Source organism: Mobula hypostoma, chromosome 13 (genome assembly GCF_963921235.1).
Source record: "Mobula hypostoma chromosome 13, sMobHyp1.1, whole genome shotgun sequence".
Lineage (NCBI taxonomy): Eukaryota > Metazoa > Chordata > Chondrichthyes > Myliobatiformes > Myliobatidae > Mobula > Mobula hypostoma.
Window position 1 is genome coordinate 7,325,542 of NC_086109.1, and position 17,428 is coordinate 7,342,969.

General features: G+C 45.0%; 1 protein-coding gene across 1 annotated transcript in view; it reads left to right on the plus strand.

Moving 5' to 3' along the window:
* Nucleotides 1-16,638, plus strand: part of prelp (proline/arginine-rich end leucine-rich repeat protein) — a 37,249-nt gene extending 20,611 nt beyond the window's left edge. Inside the window, exons 2-3 of the mRNA XM_063066421.1 lie at nucleotides 3,759-4,789; nucleotides 11,096-16,638. Coding sequence (XP_062922491.1) covers nucleotides 3,778-4,789; nucleotides 11,096-11,271 — 1,188 coding nt within the window. The 5' untranslated portion in view covers nucleotides 3,759-3,777 and the 3' untranslated portion in view covers nucleotides 11,272-16,638. The remainder of the gene's footprint in view (nucleotides 1-3,758; nucleotides 4,790-11,095) is intronic.
* The last annotated feature ends 790 nt before the right edge of the window (nucleotides 16,639-17,428 follow it).

A 17,428-nucleotide genomic window follows, 5' to 3' on the forward strand; every position in this document is an offset into this window, starting at 1 on the left:
AAAGGTGCAGGAGGAACTCGGCTGAAGGGCTGGTTTCCATGGCAACCTTCCCCCTAATTTTCTTTTAACAGTTGCACGGACAATCATTGCCCTGAGCAGGAAATTTATAAATGGCCTGAAAACTGTACAGCAATTTAATAAAACATTAAATTAAAAAAAAAATTCCAGCTGCATGGCAACAAAGGCTATGTGCGTGGGAGCATTTCTGTTACTGCGCGGCTGTGCACCTGAGCAGCTTAGAGGGATTAGTGTCTGTGTCCGTCTCCTTTTGATTCTATGATACTATTATATGCAACAGTAGGACAGCCTGCCGGTGAAATAGCAATAGAACCCAGCTCAAAGTATTGATGGAACTGGTGCGAGAATTGAAATACATTAGGGTAGGATTAGAGTAGAAGATTGGTTAATGACTGTCATGGACTTGATGGGCCGAAGGGCATTTTAAGAATTTGTGAAGTCATATTTCAATGCAGGTTCCATCCAACAGGTGAGAAAGTGTGATATTTTCTTAAATTATTTTAATATATTGCAATGTTTTAAATTCTTTCTAAGTGACTAGACAAGATAGAAACATAGGAACATAGAAAACCTACAGCACAATACTACAGGCCCTTCAGCCCACAAAGTTGTAATTAAAGATGTAATTAATTTTATTATAAAAATGGGTTTATGATTTGAATGTTTATAGGTAAGCTGCTAGAATCTTGATAGTTTTGAGATGTCTTTGACTGTCAAAACTCTTTAAAAATTGTAATGATTGCTAATGGCAAAACTCTAGCCGATATTGTCAGCTGTCGATACCTCAGAGTCAACATCAGGTTTATTATCACTGACATACTTTCTTACTTCTTGTTATTCTGCTGGTGTTTTGGGCAGGAACGAAGGTCGTCCATCTCTGGCTGTGTTCAGGGCTTCCTTCCCTACTTTCAGTCCTGCAAGTCCCTGGTGGAGATTCAGGAATATTGTCACATTCAGATGTAGAATGACTCTTCATTGCTCTTTCTGTAACAGTTTTGTTTTACCGGTCAGGGTTGTTAGCCCTGAGCTGAATCCTCAAACCTGGAGGACCGATGGACCACACTTAGTCTGGCCTCTACCCTTTGACCTGTTTGGCATGAGTGGCCCTACCAAGAGCCCTAACGTAAAGCCTTGGCACCAGCCAGCAGAGCACTCTGGGTCGTTGTCTAAACCCTACAACAAGATTATGGTCCTCCTGGAGGATTATTGACATATGTTGTGAAATTTATTATTTTGTGACAGCAATACAGTGCAAGACATAAAATTACTATGTTATAATTAATCAATCAGTGGATAGATAGACAGACAGACAGTGAAAAGGTGGAAAAGTGATGTCATGTTCATAAGTTCATGGCTGTTCCCCTGATGGCAGAGGGGAAGAAGATGTTTCCAGAACACTGATTGGATGCCTCAGGCTCCTTACATGGGACATCTCCAGTGTGCACAGTCTATGCACAATATTGGGCGTAGCCACCACAGAGATCTTGGTGTCAATGGTATCTGCCTTCTGCCTCTGGCACCAACGAGACCAGGTACTGTATGCAGAGATGGATTCCAGACCGTGTCCATCGCACTATGAGTGAAGAGATCACAGAGCGGTTTCTCAGCTTGAGAACGAGTGATGAGATCACAGAGCAGTTTCTCAGCTTGAGAACGAGTGATGAGATCACAGAGCAGTTTCTCAGCTTGAGAACGAGTGATGAGATCACAGAGTGGTTTCTCAGCTTGAGAAGAATCCTGTCTAGAGGTGCCATAGATTGGAGACGGTGCATCCAGCCACCTTGTTGCTTCACCAGCTAGGACTGGCATTAGGTCGAGGCTGCACAAAGGAACCCTACACTGGACATACTGAAGGAGCTCTGCACTGGACAGACTGAAGGAGCTCCACACTGGACACTGAAGGAGCTCTGCGCTGGACACTGAAGGAGCTCTGCACTGGACAGACTGAAGGAGCTCTACACTGGACAGACTGAGGGAGCTCCACACTGGACACTGAAGGAGCTCTGCACTGGACACTGAAGGAGCTCTGCACTGGACATACTGAAGGAGCTCTGCACTGGACAGACTGAAGGAGCTCTGCACTGGACATTCTGAAGGAGCTCTGCACTGGACACTGAAGGAGCTTTACACTGGACATACTGAAGGAGCTCTACACTGGACAGACTAAAGGAGCTCCACACTGGACACTGAAGGAGCTCTGTACTGGACATACTGAAGGAGCTCTGCACTGGACAGACTGAAGGAGCTCTGCACTGGACATTCTGAAGGAGCTCTGCACTGGACATACAGCCATTCACACATTCACATCACTTGATCCAACACTCAAAGCCCAGAAGAGCAAGTATTTTCTCTGAAAGGTGTCGGAAAGTGCTAGCATATCATGAAGCATCTCACCTACCTTCCTCGTGGACTGTTTGTCCCTCTCCCATCAGGAAGAAGGCTATGCAGCATCCACACCAGACTCAAAAGCAGCTAATTTTCCCCAAGACGTAAGGCTGTTCGACACCTCCACCCTTTAATCCTCCCCACCACCACAACGTCCACATCAGCCACTGCTCTGCTCAACACCCTTCATCCTTCCGCCATGCTCTGCCACTTTATGATTACTTTACATTATGCTTTACAAGACTGTTCCATATTTATATTTGTTGTGTTTTTTTCTGTTTTATTGCACTTTTTAATGCTGCATCAGATCCCGCGTAACAAAGAATCATTTCGTTCTCTTTTACATTTGTGTACTAAAGAATGACAATAAACAATCTTGAGGTAAAATAAGAATCAGGTAAGATTCCCGGTGGCCAAACATTTTGATTGCAGTTCCCATTCCCATTCCACCATTTCAGTCCGTGGCTCCTCTACTGCCATAATGGGACCACACTCAGGCTGGAAAAGCAACACCTCAAATTCCGTCTGGGTAGCTTCCAACCTGATGGAATGAACGTCGATTTCCCTAACTTCCGTAATTTTTCTCCTCCCTCCTTCCTCCCGTCTTCCATTCCCCACTTTTACCCCTTCTCGTCTCCTCACCTACCTCTCACCTCCACCTAGTGTTCCTGCTCCAACCTTTTCTCCCATGCTCCACTCTCTCCTATCAGATTCCTTCTTCTTTAGCCCTTCACCTTTCCCACCTATCACCTCCCAGCTCCTTACTTCACCCCCTTACCCCGCCCACCTGCTCCCACCTATCACATTTTAGCTTGTGCTCCTTTTTGTCTTTGGACAGTTTGTTGTCTTTTGAATGCCCACCTTCTTATTCCGGCTTCTTCCCACTTCCTTTCAAGTCCTGACGAAGGGTCTTGGCCCAAAATATTGTCTGTTTATTCCCCCTCCCATTGATGCTGCCTGCCCTGCTGAGTTCCTCCAGTGTACATATGTGTTACTTAGATAAAATGGATCAGGCTAGGATTAGTATAAAAATGGGTGTTTGATGGTCAGTATGGGCCAGTTGGGCTGAAAGGCCTGGTTTCTGTTGTACCTGTAGCGAACTCCAAAACCTAGATCAGAATTAAGCAGCACCTTGGGGGACACCAGGAACGGCTGGTGTGGCAGTACGAGCCAATCCTCAGCCTGCTTGAGGAACTCAGCAGCTCGAGCAGCATCTGTAATGGGAAAGCAATCGTCACTATTTTGGGTTAAAACCCTCAGTTAGAGTGCCTAGATCAGATTTATTTTATCCTTCTGAGTTGGTCTCAAAGCAAAATCTGACAACAGCTTACGGTGTAATTTTCTTCCTTTCACAGTGATAATTTCTTCTGGACGATGACGTACCTGGGATACATAATTTCCATCGGCCTTCTTCTGACCATGGTGGTGGACAGTCAACAGCAAACACCCAAACCAAAGCCTCGTCGGATTAAGCCTCCTAAACCTCCCAAACCTCCCAAACCTCCCAAACCTCCCAAGCCCCCAAAGCCAACGAAGCCTCTCTTCTCTGAACCCGAGGAACCGAACCATCTTACAACGCTGCCGCCGCCCCTCCCTCCAGGCCCAATGTCCATCTTCCCAGACTGCCCAAGGGAGTGCTTGTGTCCGCCTGACCATCCCAACGCTCTCTACTGCGACAGTCGGAACCTAAGGGTAGTGCCCTTCATTCCACCCCGGATCGAATACCTCTACCTCCAAAACAACTTCATTGACTCCCTGCCAGAGGCCCCCTTCCGGAATGCAACAGGTCTCAAGTGGATTAACCTGGACAATAATAGGATTTCCAATCGAAAACTGGACAAGGGTCTCTTTAACATCCTGAACAAGGTCCTCTTCTTGTACATGGATAGAAACAGGTTGGATGAAGTTCCTGCAAACCTCCCTCCTAGCCTGGAGCAACTTCGGCTTGCCAGGAATCAGATCTCCAAGATCCCTTCGGGCAGTTTCAGAAAACTGGCCAACCTGACCCTCTTGGACCTTCACCACAATAAGTTGCCGGACAGAGTCTTCAATAAGAACACCTTCAAAGGTCTCAGGAGCCTCATGCAGCTCAACCTGGCTCATAACTCCCTGAGGAAGATGCCCCCAACCATACCTCCACACATCTTCCAGCTATTTCTGGATAGGAATCAGATCAGTCAAATCCCTGATAATTATTTCAAGAATTTGCACCAGTTAACGTTTTTGAGGTTGAATTTCAACCAGTTGACAGATACTGGAATTCCCAACGGCACCTTTAATTTGTCATCTCTCCTTGGCCTCCACCTCTGCAACAACAAACTCAATTCCATACCAGTCTTTAACCCAAAGTTGGAGCATCTCTACCTCAGCTACAACTACATAAAAAGTAAGTCCATAGTTATGTCAGAATGTTTTACATTTCATAGTCGTACAATCACTTGAGTTGAGTGTGATGTTCTCCCAAGGGTTTGTCTATTGGTGGGTCCGCAGGTGACTGTGGAGATCAAGATTCCACATATTCTGGTGCAGTGTGGGCTGTGGTTAATGGTTGGAACTTCTAGTCATTCAGTCTCTCTTCACCGTTGCCATTTCATACACGTTCAACCCACATGGATTTTATTCCATTATAGTTGATGTTGATCTGTGGGTGAACAAGTTTACCCGATCTGGAATGATCAAAAATACTCTGACAATGACCTGACCTTTATAACTTACTCGAAATCAATCCCAATCCTACATAGCTCTCAATTTTTCTATCATCCATCTGCCTATCGAAGAGTTTCTTAAATGCTTTTAATGTATCTGTCTCAACTACCATCCCTGGCAGGCCATTCCACACACTCACCAACTGTTGTGTAAAAAACTTATGTCTGACACCCCTGTGTATTTTCCTCTAATCGCCTTCAAATTATGGCCCTTTGTGTGAGCAATTTGCCTTGGGAAGAAATCTCTGGCTGCCCACTCATCAGTGCCTCTGATCTTGTACACTGCTATCAAGTCACCTTTCATCCTCCTTCCAAAAGAGAAAAGCCCCAGCTTGTTCATCTTACCCTCATAAGACACACTTTCAAATCCAGGCAGTGTCCTGGCAAATCTCTGTGCCCTCTCTAAAGCTTCCACATCCTTTCTATAATGAGGCAACCAGAAATGAACATAATATTCCAAGTGTGGTTTAACCAGGGTTTTTTTTAATATAGAACTGCAACTTTACCTCGCGTGAGGTCCTTGAACTCAAACACCTGTTTAATGGAGGCCAACAGACCAGTCACCTCCTGAACAACCCCAGCAACTTGCGTGGCAACTTTGAGAGATCTGTGGATGTGGACACAAACATCCCTCTGCTCCTCCACACTGCTATTATCCCTGTCCTCTACCTTCAAATTCAACTTTCCAAAGTGAACCACTGGGCACTTTTCTGTGATGGACTCCATCTGCCACTTCTCAGCCCCGCTCTGTATCCTTTCTATGTCCTGTTGTAACCCACGACACTCTCCTACACTGCCCACAACTCCACCAACGTTTTTGCCGATTCCAATTACTTAATTAATCGTGCCGGCTCACTTGGGCTTTACTCTCAGGTCAATGATTCATGATCAAACACACAAAAATGGAGGTACCAGAATCAGAATTAGGTTTATTTTCCCTGACTTGCTGTATGTCACGACTCTTGTTGCCTTGCAGCAGTAGTACTGAGCAATACATGAAAAATTATGATGTTACAATAAAAAAGTAAACAAAATAAATAATTAGAGCAAAAAATGAAGTTCATGGGTTCATGGACTGTTCAGAAATCTGATGGCGACGGGGAAGAAGCTGTTCCTGAATCACTGACCGTGGGCTTCAGGCTTCTGTATCTCCTCCCTGACGGTAGTACTGGGAAGAGAGTCTGCCTCTGATTGCTGATATCTGGGTCTTGCCCTTCGGGTAGCTACTTGTATCTGCACTTCTAGTTCAAAATAGCTGAGAATTCTTGAATTCCCAAATCCTCACTCCACTCCTCAAACAGTGCTGAGTTCCGGAACATCCTCTGCAAACCACTCCTGCTCAGGTAATGTGGCTCTTGTACCTCCTCCCTGATGCTGGCGATGAGAAGAGGGCAAGGGGTGGAGTGGTCCCCTTACGGTCAGAGCAAGATTACATAGAAAAATGAGTACCACTCAATTCTTTGAGTTGATATCAACATTGAGTGACAGCTATACCCATCATAATTTTGTACACCTCTGTGAATCCTTCCTTTGTTCTCCTTCGCTCCAGGAAACAAAGTCCGAGCCAATTCAACCTTTCCCTGTAACCCAGGTCTTCAAGTCCCAGCAACATCCTTGTAAATGTGCTCTGTGCTCTTTCAGTCTTATTGACATCTTTCCTGTAAGCAGGCAACCAGAAATGCATGCAATACTCCAAGTTTAAGATTGTTTAGTGTTGTTTCCTCTACACAGAAGATAAAGAATAACAATACAAACACTATAAATATAAGTGCATGAGATAGCTTTTACACGTAGGTTGATTGCATGTCTATAAAGAGATGAAGTTAGCGCACAGACAGACATCAAGTGCGGCCAGCGGATATCAGCTCGGTGGAAGACGTCCTTTGGTCTGCCAGCAGAGGGAGATATCCGTGGAGGAATGCCGCCAACCGGCGCATTCCAGGCTGCAGGAGTACGTGCTGAGGGATGAACTGAGGCTCGGTGCAGACACTGCAGGGGCTCAGTGGGGAAAGACCACAGGGTAGGGTCCCCCGCTACTGGACAGGGAGGGGCTGGGTTGGGTCAGAAAGCCCCTCAATTACTGTAGTAGTGTATCACCCCAGGAGACCACACGAGTAGCAACAGTCATTAAGAATTTTAAGAAATGCGGTGAAAACTACTTAATACATAGACTATGAATGTAAGAATCAAAATGCACTGCACAATTATTCCTAGAACAGAGAATGTAGAACAGTACAGGAACAGGCCCTTTCACCCACCAACTAAAATGTAAATCAAAAACCCTCCAAAACTAATCCCTCCTAATTACACCATGTTCATATCCCTCCATCTTCCTGACATCTGTGTGCCAATCTAAATGTTTCTTAAAAGACTCTAATATATTTGCCTCTACCATCATACCACATTCCAGGCATCCACCACTCTCTGAGTAAAAAACTTACCCCTCACACCTACCCCCTCTCACCTTTAATGCACACCCTCTGCTATTAGACAATTCTACCCTGGGAAACAGATACTCTCTGTCCACTCTATCTGTGCCTCTCATAATGTTACAAACCTCTATTGGATCTCCCCTCGGCCTCCACGGCTCCAGAGAAAACAACCCAAGTTTGTCCAGCCTCTTGTGATAGCTCGTGTCCTCTAAACCAGCAGCACCCTGCTGAACCTCTTCTGCACCCTCTCCAAAGCCTCAATATCCTTCCTATAGTGAGGTGACCAGAACTGTAAGCAACACTCCAGATGTGGCCTAACCAGAGTTTTATAAAGTTGCAACATAACCTCTTGACTTTTGAACTCAATGCCCCGACTAACTAAAGCAAGCTTTCCATAAAAATTCTTGATCACCTTTCGTGGAACAATGACTTCAGCCCCAGGATCTCTCTGCTCAGCAACAGTGATATGGGTCTTGCCCTTAAGAGTGTACTGTCTCCATGTATTTCCCCTACCAAGGAGCAACACCTCACATTTAAAAACGCAGACATGAGGAAATCTGCAGATGCTGGAAATTCAAGCAACACACACAAAAAATGCTGGTGAACGCAGCAGGCCAGGCAGCATCTATAGGAAGCGGTACAGTTGACGTTTCGGGCCGAAACCCTTCGTCAGGACTAACTGAAGGAAGAGATAGTAAGAGATTTGAAAGTGGAGGGGGAGGGGGAGATCGGAAATGATAGGAGAAGACAGGAGGGGGAGGGATGGAGCCAAGAGCTGGAAAGTTGATCAGCAAAAGGGATACGAGGCTGGAGAAGGGAGAGGATCATGGGACGGGAAGCCTGGGGAGAAAGAAAAGGGGGCGGGGAGCCCGGAGGGTGGAGAGCAGGCAAGGAGTTATAGTGAGAGGGACAGAGAGAGAAAAAAAGGGGGGGAAATAAAAAACATATAAAAATATATTAAATTAATAAATAAGGGATGGGGTGTGAAGGGAGACCGTTTCGCTGAACACCTACGCTCTGTCCGCCAGAGAAAGCAAGATCTCCCAGTTTTCACACGTTTTAATTCCATGTCCCATTCCCATTCTGTTATGCCTATCCACGTCCTCCTCTACTGTGAAGGTGAAGCCACACTCAGGTTGGAGGAACAACACCTTATATTCCGTCTAGGTAACTTCCAACCTGATGGCATGAATATTGACTTCTCTAACTTCCATTAATGCCCCTCCTCCCCTTCACACTCCATCCCTTATTTATTTATTTAATATATTTTTATATGTTTTTTATTTCCCCCCCTGTTTTTCTTTCTCTTTTTTCTCCCTCTGTCTCTCTCACTATAACTCCTTGCCTGCTCTCCACCCTCCGGGCTCCCCCCCTTCTCTTTCTCCCCCGGCTTCCCGTCCCATGATCCTCTCCCTTCTCCAGCCTGGTATCCCTTTTGCCAATCAACTTTCCAGCTCTTAGATCCACCCCTCCCCTCCTGTCTTCTCCTATCATTTCGGATCTCCCCTTCCCCCTCCCACTTTCAAATCTTCTACTATCTCTTCTTTCAGTTAGTCTTGACGAAGGGTCCCGGCCCAAAACGTCGACTGTACCTCTTCCTATAGATGCTGCGTGGCCTGCTGTGTTCACCAGCAACTTTTGTGTGTGTTACCTCACATTTATCTGGGTTAAACTCCATCTGCCATTTCTCTGCCCATATCTGCAACCGATCTATATCACGCTGTATTCTTTACCGGTCTTCTACATTATCGACAACTCCACTAAACTTGGTATCATCTGCAAACATACTAGCCCTCCCATGTACATTTTCATATTGTAAATAGTTTTATTATGAATTTAAAATGGATTAAATAAAGCAGCCCTATTTACCACTCTCCTGGCAGACAATGTCGCCCAGGAGACACTTGTCCAGGCTCAATAACTCCTGACCGGAGACCTGGGACATCTGTGGAGCTTGGTGTCATGTTAACGGACTAGGCTGGCACTTTTCCACCCGCTCTTGAGAGCCATCCAGTCACCGGCTTTATCTGCCAGGAGATGGATCTCCAAGAGAGACGAGCCTTAGCAAACTAACAAATCCTGCTCTCTGTGAGTTTGGGGGCAGCATCAGTGAGGAGTCTCGGAGGTTGTTGGCCAAGCTATTGAAGTAGTTGCAATGGGACCGGATCATTCCAATGGAAATGAAAGCCAGAGTCTGAGAGAGCTGCTGAGGCAGGAGGGTTCAAAGTTCAATAGTTCAACATAAATTCATTATCAAAGTCCATGCCTCATTGAAACTTATCAAAAGGCCTTGATAGAGCGGATGTGGAGAGGATGTTTCCTCTGGTGGTGGAGTCAAAGACCAGGGCACACAGCCTCAGAACAGAGGGATGTCCTTTTAGAATGAAGATAAGGAGGAATTTATTTAGCCAGTGGGTGGTGAATCTGTGGAATTCATTACCGCAATTGGCTGAGGAGGCCAAGGCATTGAGTATATTTAAAGCAGAGGTTGATTGATTCTTGATTAGTCGGGGTATGACGGGAGAAGGTAGAAGATTGGGGCTGAGAGGAAAAGTGGATCAGCCATGATGAAATGGAGGAGCAGAGTTGATGGGCCAAATGGCCTAATTTAGCTCCCATGTCTTCTGGTCTAATGGTCTTATACATTATATACCACTGTATACTGCTTTTTCTTGCAGGCATTTACAGGAAAATATAATGAACTTGATGACAAAATACATAATAAGGACTGAAAAAGATAAATTGTGCAAAAGAGGACAAATCATGTCAATAATAAATGAGAAGTGAATAAATAACACTCAGAAAATGAGTTGTAGAGTCCTTGAAAGTGGTAAACACAGGAGATTCCACAGAAACTGGAAATACAAAATAACAAACACAAAATACTGGAGGAACTCAGCAAGTCAGGCAGCATCTAATTAGTTGACATTTCTGCCCAAGACTCTTCATCATGATGGTTCTGAAGAAGGGTCACAGCCCAAAACATTGACTGAAAATTCTTCTACAGATAGATAGATAGATGATATACTTTACTGATCCTGAGGGAAATTGGGTTTCGTTACAGCTGCACCAACCAAGAATAGAGCATAAATATAGCAATACAAAACCACAAACAATCAAACAACAATATGTAGACTATGCCAGATGGAAATAAGTCCAGGACCAGCCTACTGGCTCAGTGTGTCTGACCCTCCACGGGAGGAGCTGCAAAGTTCGATGGAAACAGGCAGGAACAACCTCCCGTGTCGCCCAGTGTTGCCTCTAGGTGGAATATGGCCGGAGTCCAACAGCAAAAAGTTCAATGTCCAGGCTACAAACACGTTCCTTGATCGTAATATGACAAGGATTGCACCATCTGTTGTTAACCAGAACAGCAAGCCCCCAACTCCTTTACGCTTACCGCTCTCAGTGCACCTCCGGTCTATATAGATGCTGCCTGACCTGCTGAGTTCCTCCAGCATTTTGTCCCTGAAGGTGAGTCATTTTCAGATTCTGTTTAGGGAATGTGAAGACTTGGCTCTCTGTTTATGAAGTTGCTTCATCTTCCTCCTGCAGAGATCAATGGAACCGAGATCTGCCCAAGTCCCGTCAGTAATGTGGCTCTGCAAGCTCACAACCTGGAGGCTATCCCACGGCTGCGGTATCTGCGTCTGGACGGCAATGCGCTCTCACCCCCAATCCCGATAGACTTCATGATGTGCTTCAGACTCCTCCAGGCAATCGTGATTTGACGACCACGTCCCTGCAAACTCGTCTCCCCGCCGCTTCTAAACGGCGGCCATCTTTTTATGGGACTGTTACTTCTGATCATTTTCCCTTCAGATTCTGAGTGTAATTGTGTGAAATGTTCCGAGACACAACCCCTGCAGAAAAATTATCTTTCTCTTAGAATCGGAGTGCAAAGAAATACTTAGTATACCCAAGTAGGATCATTGTGAGCACACACAGACACACAAGCACACATACACACACACAAACACACACACACACACACACACACACACACACACACACACACACACACACACACACAAAATACTCCTACAACTCTGTGCAAGTCCCCTGAATAGATGAGAACTGGGGAACGGCTGAAATTGTTCCCTCAGACTTGATCCACTTTATCTGCAGCCAGTCTCCCCACCACTATCCCATTGGTGAAGAAACAAATGAAAAACAAACCTTAGTTTACCATGGGGTGAGAAAGGCTTTGAAATGCATGAACCTTGCTCCTCCTGAGCAGTTACCTGCCTGATCCTGATGCTCCCGCGATGGGAATGTTTGGGTCTGATTGCGTTTCGTAAGCGATCAGGGGAAATGACTTTAGGACTTGTTCCTGCTGTCGGTGAGACAAGGAGAGGATCTGCTCACAGATCAAACTGCTGGCCAGATCTGAGCAGCACCTTTCAGTTAGCATGGAACAATTTGGAAATCACTGCTGCAATTTCTTTCTAGAACCTTCTACCTGCTTGTACTTAATCTGCAATTCAGAACTGAGACCTTCATGGACTTCCGTGTGAATTTGACCACAGGGTACCTGGTCTGTGCAACTAAGCAGGACTTCAATCTTACTGCTGCCTTATAGACTCCAAACGTGGGTACCATCTGCATGAAGTTTGCATGTTCTTCCTGTGACCACGTGGGTTTCCTCGGGATGCCATAGAGCTGTACAGCATGGCGACAGGCCCTTCAGCCCATCTGGTTCATGCTGACAAGGATGCCCCATCCGAGCCAGTCCCATTCGGCAGCGTTTGGTCCTAAACCGTTATAATCCACGTACCTGTCCAACTGTCTCCTAAACCTGTATAATCCACGTACCTGTCCAACTGTCTCCGAAAACTTTATAATCCACGTACCTGTCCAACTGTCTCCTGGATCTTTATAATCCACGTACCTGTCCAACTGTCTCCTAAACCTGTATAATCCACGTACATGTCCAACTGCCCCCTAAACCTTTATAATCCACGTACCTGTCCAACTGTCTCCTAAACCTTTATAATCCACGTACCTGTCCAACTGTCTCCTAAACCTTTATAATCCACGTACCTGTCCAACTGTCTCCTAAACCTTTATAATCCACGTACCTGTCCAACTGTCACCTAAACCTCTATAATCCACATACCTGTCCAACTGTCTCCTGGAGCTTTAGAATCCACGTAGCTGTCCAACTGTCTCCTAAACCTGTATAATCCACGTACATGTCCAACGGTCCCCTAAACCTTTATAATGCACGTACCTGTCCAACTGTCTCCTAAACCTTTATAATCCACGTACCTGTCCAACTGTCTCCTAAACCTGTATAATCCACGTACCTGTCCAACTGGCTCCTGGAGCTTTAGAATCCACGTACCTGTCCAACTATCTCCTAACCCTTTATAATCCACGTACCTGTCCAACTGTCTCCTAAACCGTTAAAATCCACGTACCTGTCCAACTGTCTCCTAAACCTGTATAATCCACGTACCTGTCCAACTATCTCCTAAACCAGTATAATCCACGTAGCTGTCCAACTGTCTCCTAAACCTTTATAATCCACGTAGCTGTCCAACTGTCTCCTAAATCTTTATAATCCACGTACCTGTCCAACTGTCTCCTAAACCAGTATAATCCACGTACCTGTCCAACTGTCTCCGAAAACTTTATAATCCACGAAGCTGTCCAACTGTCTCCTAAACCGTTATAATCCACGTACTTGTCCAACTGTCTCCAAAACCTGTATAATCCACGTACCTGTCCAACTGTCCCCTAAACCTTTATAATCCACGTACCTGTCCAACTGTCTCCTAAAGCTTTATAATCCACGTACCTGTCCAACTGTCTCCTAAACCTTTATAATCCACGTACCTGTCCAACTGTCTGCTAAACCTTTATAATCCACGTACCTGTCCAACTGTCTCCTAAACCTGTATAATCCACGTACCTGTCCAACTGTCTCCTAAACCTTTATAATCCATGAAGCTGTCCAACTGTCCCCTAAACCATTATAATCCATGAAGCTGTCCAACTGTCTCCTAAACCGTTGAAAACCACGTAGCTATCCAACTATCTCCTAAACCTGTATAATCCACGTACCTGTCCAACTGTCTCCTAAACCTGCATAATCCACGTACCTGTCCAACTGTCTCCTAAACCAATATAATCCACGAAGCTGTCCAACTGTCTCCAAAACCTATACAGTCCACGTACCTGTCCAACTGTCTCCTAAACCTTTATAATCCACGTGTCTGTCCAACTGTCTCCTAAACCAGTATAATCCACGTAGCTGTCCAACTGTCTCCTAAACCTGTATAATCCACGTACATGTTCAACTGTCTCCTAAACCTGTATAATCCACGTGCCTGTCTAACGGTCTCCTAAACCTGTATAATCCACGTGCCTGTCTAACTGTCTCCTAAACCTTTATAATCCAGGTACATGTCCAACTGTCTCCTAAACCTGTATAATCCACGTACCTGTCCAACTGTCTCCTAAACCTGTATAATCCACGTACATGTCCAACTGTCTCCTAAACCTGTATAATCCACGTGCCTGTCCAACTGTCTCCTAAACCTGTATAATCCACGTACCTGTCCAACTGTCTCCTAAATCTTTATAATCCACGTACCTGTCCAACTGTCTCCTAAACCAGTATAATCCACGTACCTGTCCAACTGTCTCCGAAAACTTTATAATCCACGAAGCTGTCCAACTGTCTCCTAAACCGTTATAATCCACGTACTTGTCCAACTGTCTCCAAAACCTGTATAATCCACGTACCTGTCCAACTGTCCCCTAAACCTTTATAATCCACGTACCTGTCCAACTGTCTCCTAAACCTTTATAATCCACGTACCTGTCCAACTGTCTCCTAAACCTTTATAATCCACGTACCTGTCCAACTGTCTGCTAAACCTTTATAATCCACGTACCTGTCCAACTGTCTCCTAAACCTGTATAATCCACGTACCTGTCCAACTGTCTCCTAAACCTTTATAATCCATGAAGCTGTCCAACTGTCCCCTAAACCATTATAATCCATGAAGCTGTCCAACTGTCTCCTAAACCGTTGAAAACCACGTAGCTATCCAACTATCTCCTAAACCTGTATAATCCACGTACCTGTCCAACTGTCTCCTAAACCTGCATAATCCACGTACCTGTCCAACTGTCTCCTAAACCAATATAATCCACGAAGCTGTCCAACTGTCTCCAAAACCTATACAGTCCACGTACCTGTCCAACTGTCTCCTAAACCTTTATAATCCACGTGTCTGTCCAACTGTCTCCTAAACCAGTATAATCCACGTAGCTGTCCAACTGTCTCCTAAACCTGTATAATCCACGTACATGTTCAACTGTCTCCTAAACCTGTATAATCCACGTGCCTGTCTAACGGTCTCCTAAACCTGTATAATCCACGTGCCTGTCTAACTGTCTCCTAAACCTTTATAATCCAGGTACATGTCCAACTGTCTCCTAAACCTGTATAATCCACGTACCTGTCCAACTGTCTCCTAAACCTGTATAATCCACGTACATGTCCAACTGTCTCCTAAACCTGTATAATCCACGTGCCTGTCCAACTGTCTCCTAAACCTGTATAATCCACGTACCTGTCCAACTGTCTCCTAAATCTTTATAATCCACGTACCTGTCCAACTGTCTCCTAAACCAGTATAATCCACGTACCTGTCCAACTGTCTCCGAAAACTTTATAATCCACGAAGCTGTCCAACTGTCTCCTAAACCGTTATAATCCACGTACTTGTCCAACTGTCTCCAAAACCTGTATAATCCACGTACCTGTCCAACTGTCCCCTAAACCTTTATAATCCACGTACCTGTCCAACTGTCTCCTAAACCTTTATAATCCACGTACCTGTCCAACTGTCTCCTAAACCTTTATAATCCACGTACCTGTCCAACTGTCTGCTAAACCTTTATAATCCACGTACCTGTCCAACTGTCTCCTAAACCTGTATAATCCACGTACCTGTCCAACTGTCTCCTAAACCTTTATAATCCATGAAGCTGTCCAACTGTCCCCTAAACCATTATAATCCATGAAGCTGTCCAACTGTCTCCTAAACCGTTGAAAACCACGTAGCTATCCAACTATCTCCTAAATCTGTATAATCCACGTACCTGTCCAACTGTCTCCTAAACCTGCATAATCCACGTACCTGTCCAACTGTCTCCTAAACCAATATAATCCACGAAGCTGTCCAACTGTCTCCAAAACCTATACAGTCCACGTACCTGTCCAACTGTCTCCTAAACCTTTATAATCCACGTGTCTGTCCAACTGTCTCCTAAACCAGTATAATCCACGTAGCTGTCCAACTGTCTCCTAAACCTGTATAATCCACGTACATGTTCAACTGTCTCCTAAACCTGTATAATCCACGTGCCTGTCTAACGGTCTCCTAAACCTGTATAATCCACGTGCCTGTCTAACTGTCTCCTAAACCTTTATAATCCAGGTACATGTCCAACTGTCTCCTAAACCTGTATAATCCACGTACCTGTCCAACTGTCTCCTAAACCTGTATAATCCACGTACATGTCCAACTGTCTCCTAAACCTGTATAATCCACGTGCCTGTCCAACTGTCTCCTAAACCTGTATAATCCACGTACCTGTCCAACTGTCTCCTAAACCTTTATAATCCACGAAGCTGTCCAACTGTCTCCTAAACCGTTATAATCCATGAAGCTGTCCAACTGTCTCCTAAACCGTTGAAATCCACGTAGCTATCCAACTGTCTCCTAAACCTGTATAATCCACGTACCTGTCCAACTGTCTCCTAAACCTGCATAATCCACGTACCTGTCCAACTGTCTCCTAAACCAGTAAAATCCACGAAGCTGTCCAACTGTCTCCAAAACCTATACAGTCCACGTACCTGTCCAACTGTCTCCTAAACCTTTATAATCCACGTGTCTGTCCCACTGTCTCCTAAACCAGTATAATCCACGTAGCTGTCCAACTGTCAACTAAACCTGTATAATCCACGTACATGTCCAACTGTCTCCTAAACCTGTATAATCCACGTGCCTGTCTAACTGTCTCCTAAACCTGTATAATCCACGTGCCTGTCTAACTGTCTCCTAAACCTTTATAATCCACGTACATGTCCAACTGTCTCCTAAACCTGTATAATCCACGCACCTGTCCAACTGTCTCCTAAACCAGTATAATCCACGAAGCTGTCCAACTGTCTCCAAAACCTTTATAATCCACGTAGCTGTCCAATTGTCTACTAAACCTTTATAATCCACGTACCTGTCCAACTGTCTCCTAAACCTTTATAATCCACGTGTCTGTCCAACTGTCTCCTAAACCAGTATAATCCACGTAGCTGTCCAACTGTCTCCTAAACCTGTATAATCCACGTACCTGTCCAACTGTCTCCTAAACCAGTATAATCCACGAAGCTGTCCAACTGTCTCCAAAACCTATACAGTCCACGTACGTGTCCAACTGTCTCCTAAACCTTTATAATCCACGTAGCTGTCCAACTGTCTCCTAAACCTGTATAATCCACGTACATGTCCAACTCTCTCCTAAACCTGTATAATCCACGTGCCTGTCTAACTGTCTCCTAAACCTGTATAATCCACGTGCCTGTCTAACTGTCTCCTAAACCTTTATAATCCACGTACATGTCCAACTGTCTCCTAAACCAGTATAATCCACGTACCTGTCCAACTGTCTCCGAAAACTTTATAATCCACGAAGCTGTCCAACTGTCTCCTAAACCGTTATAATCCACGTACTTGTCCAACTGTCTCCAAAACCTGTATAATCCACGTACCTGTCCAACTGTCCCCTAAACCTTTATAATCCACGTACCTGTCCAACTGTCTCCTAAACCTTTATAATCCACGTACCTGTCCAACTGTCTCCTAA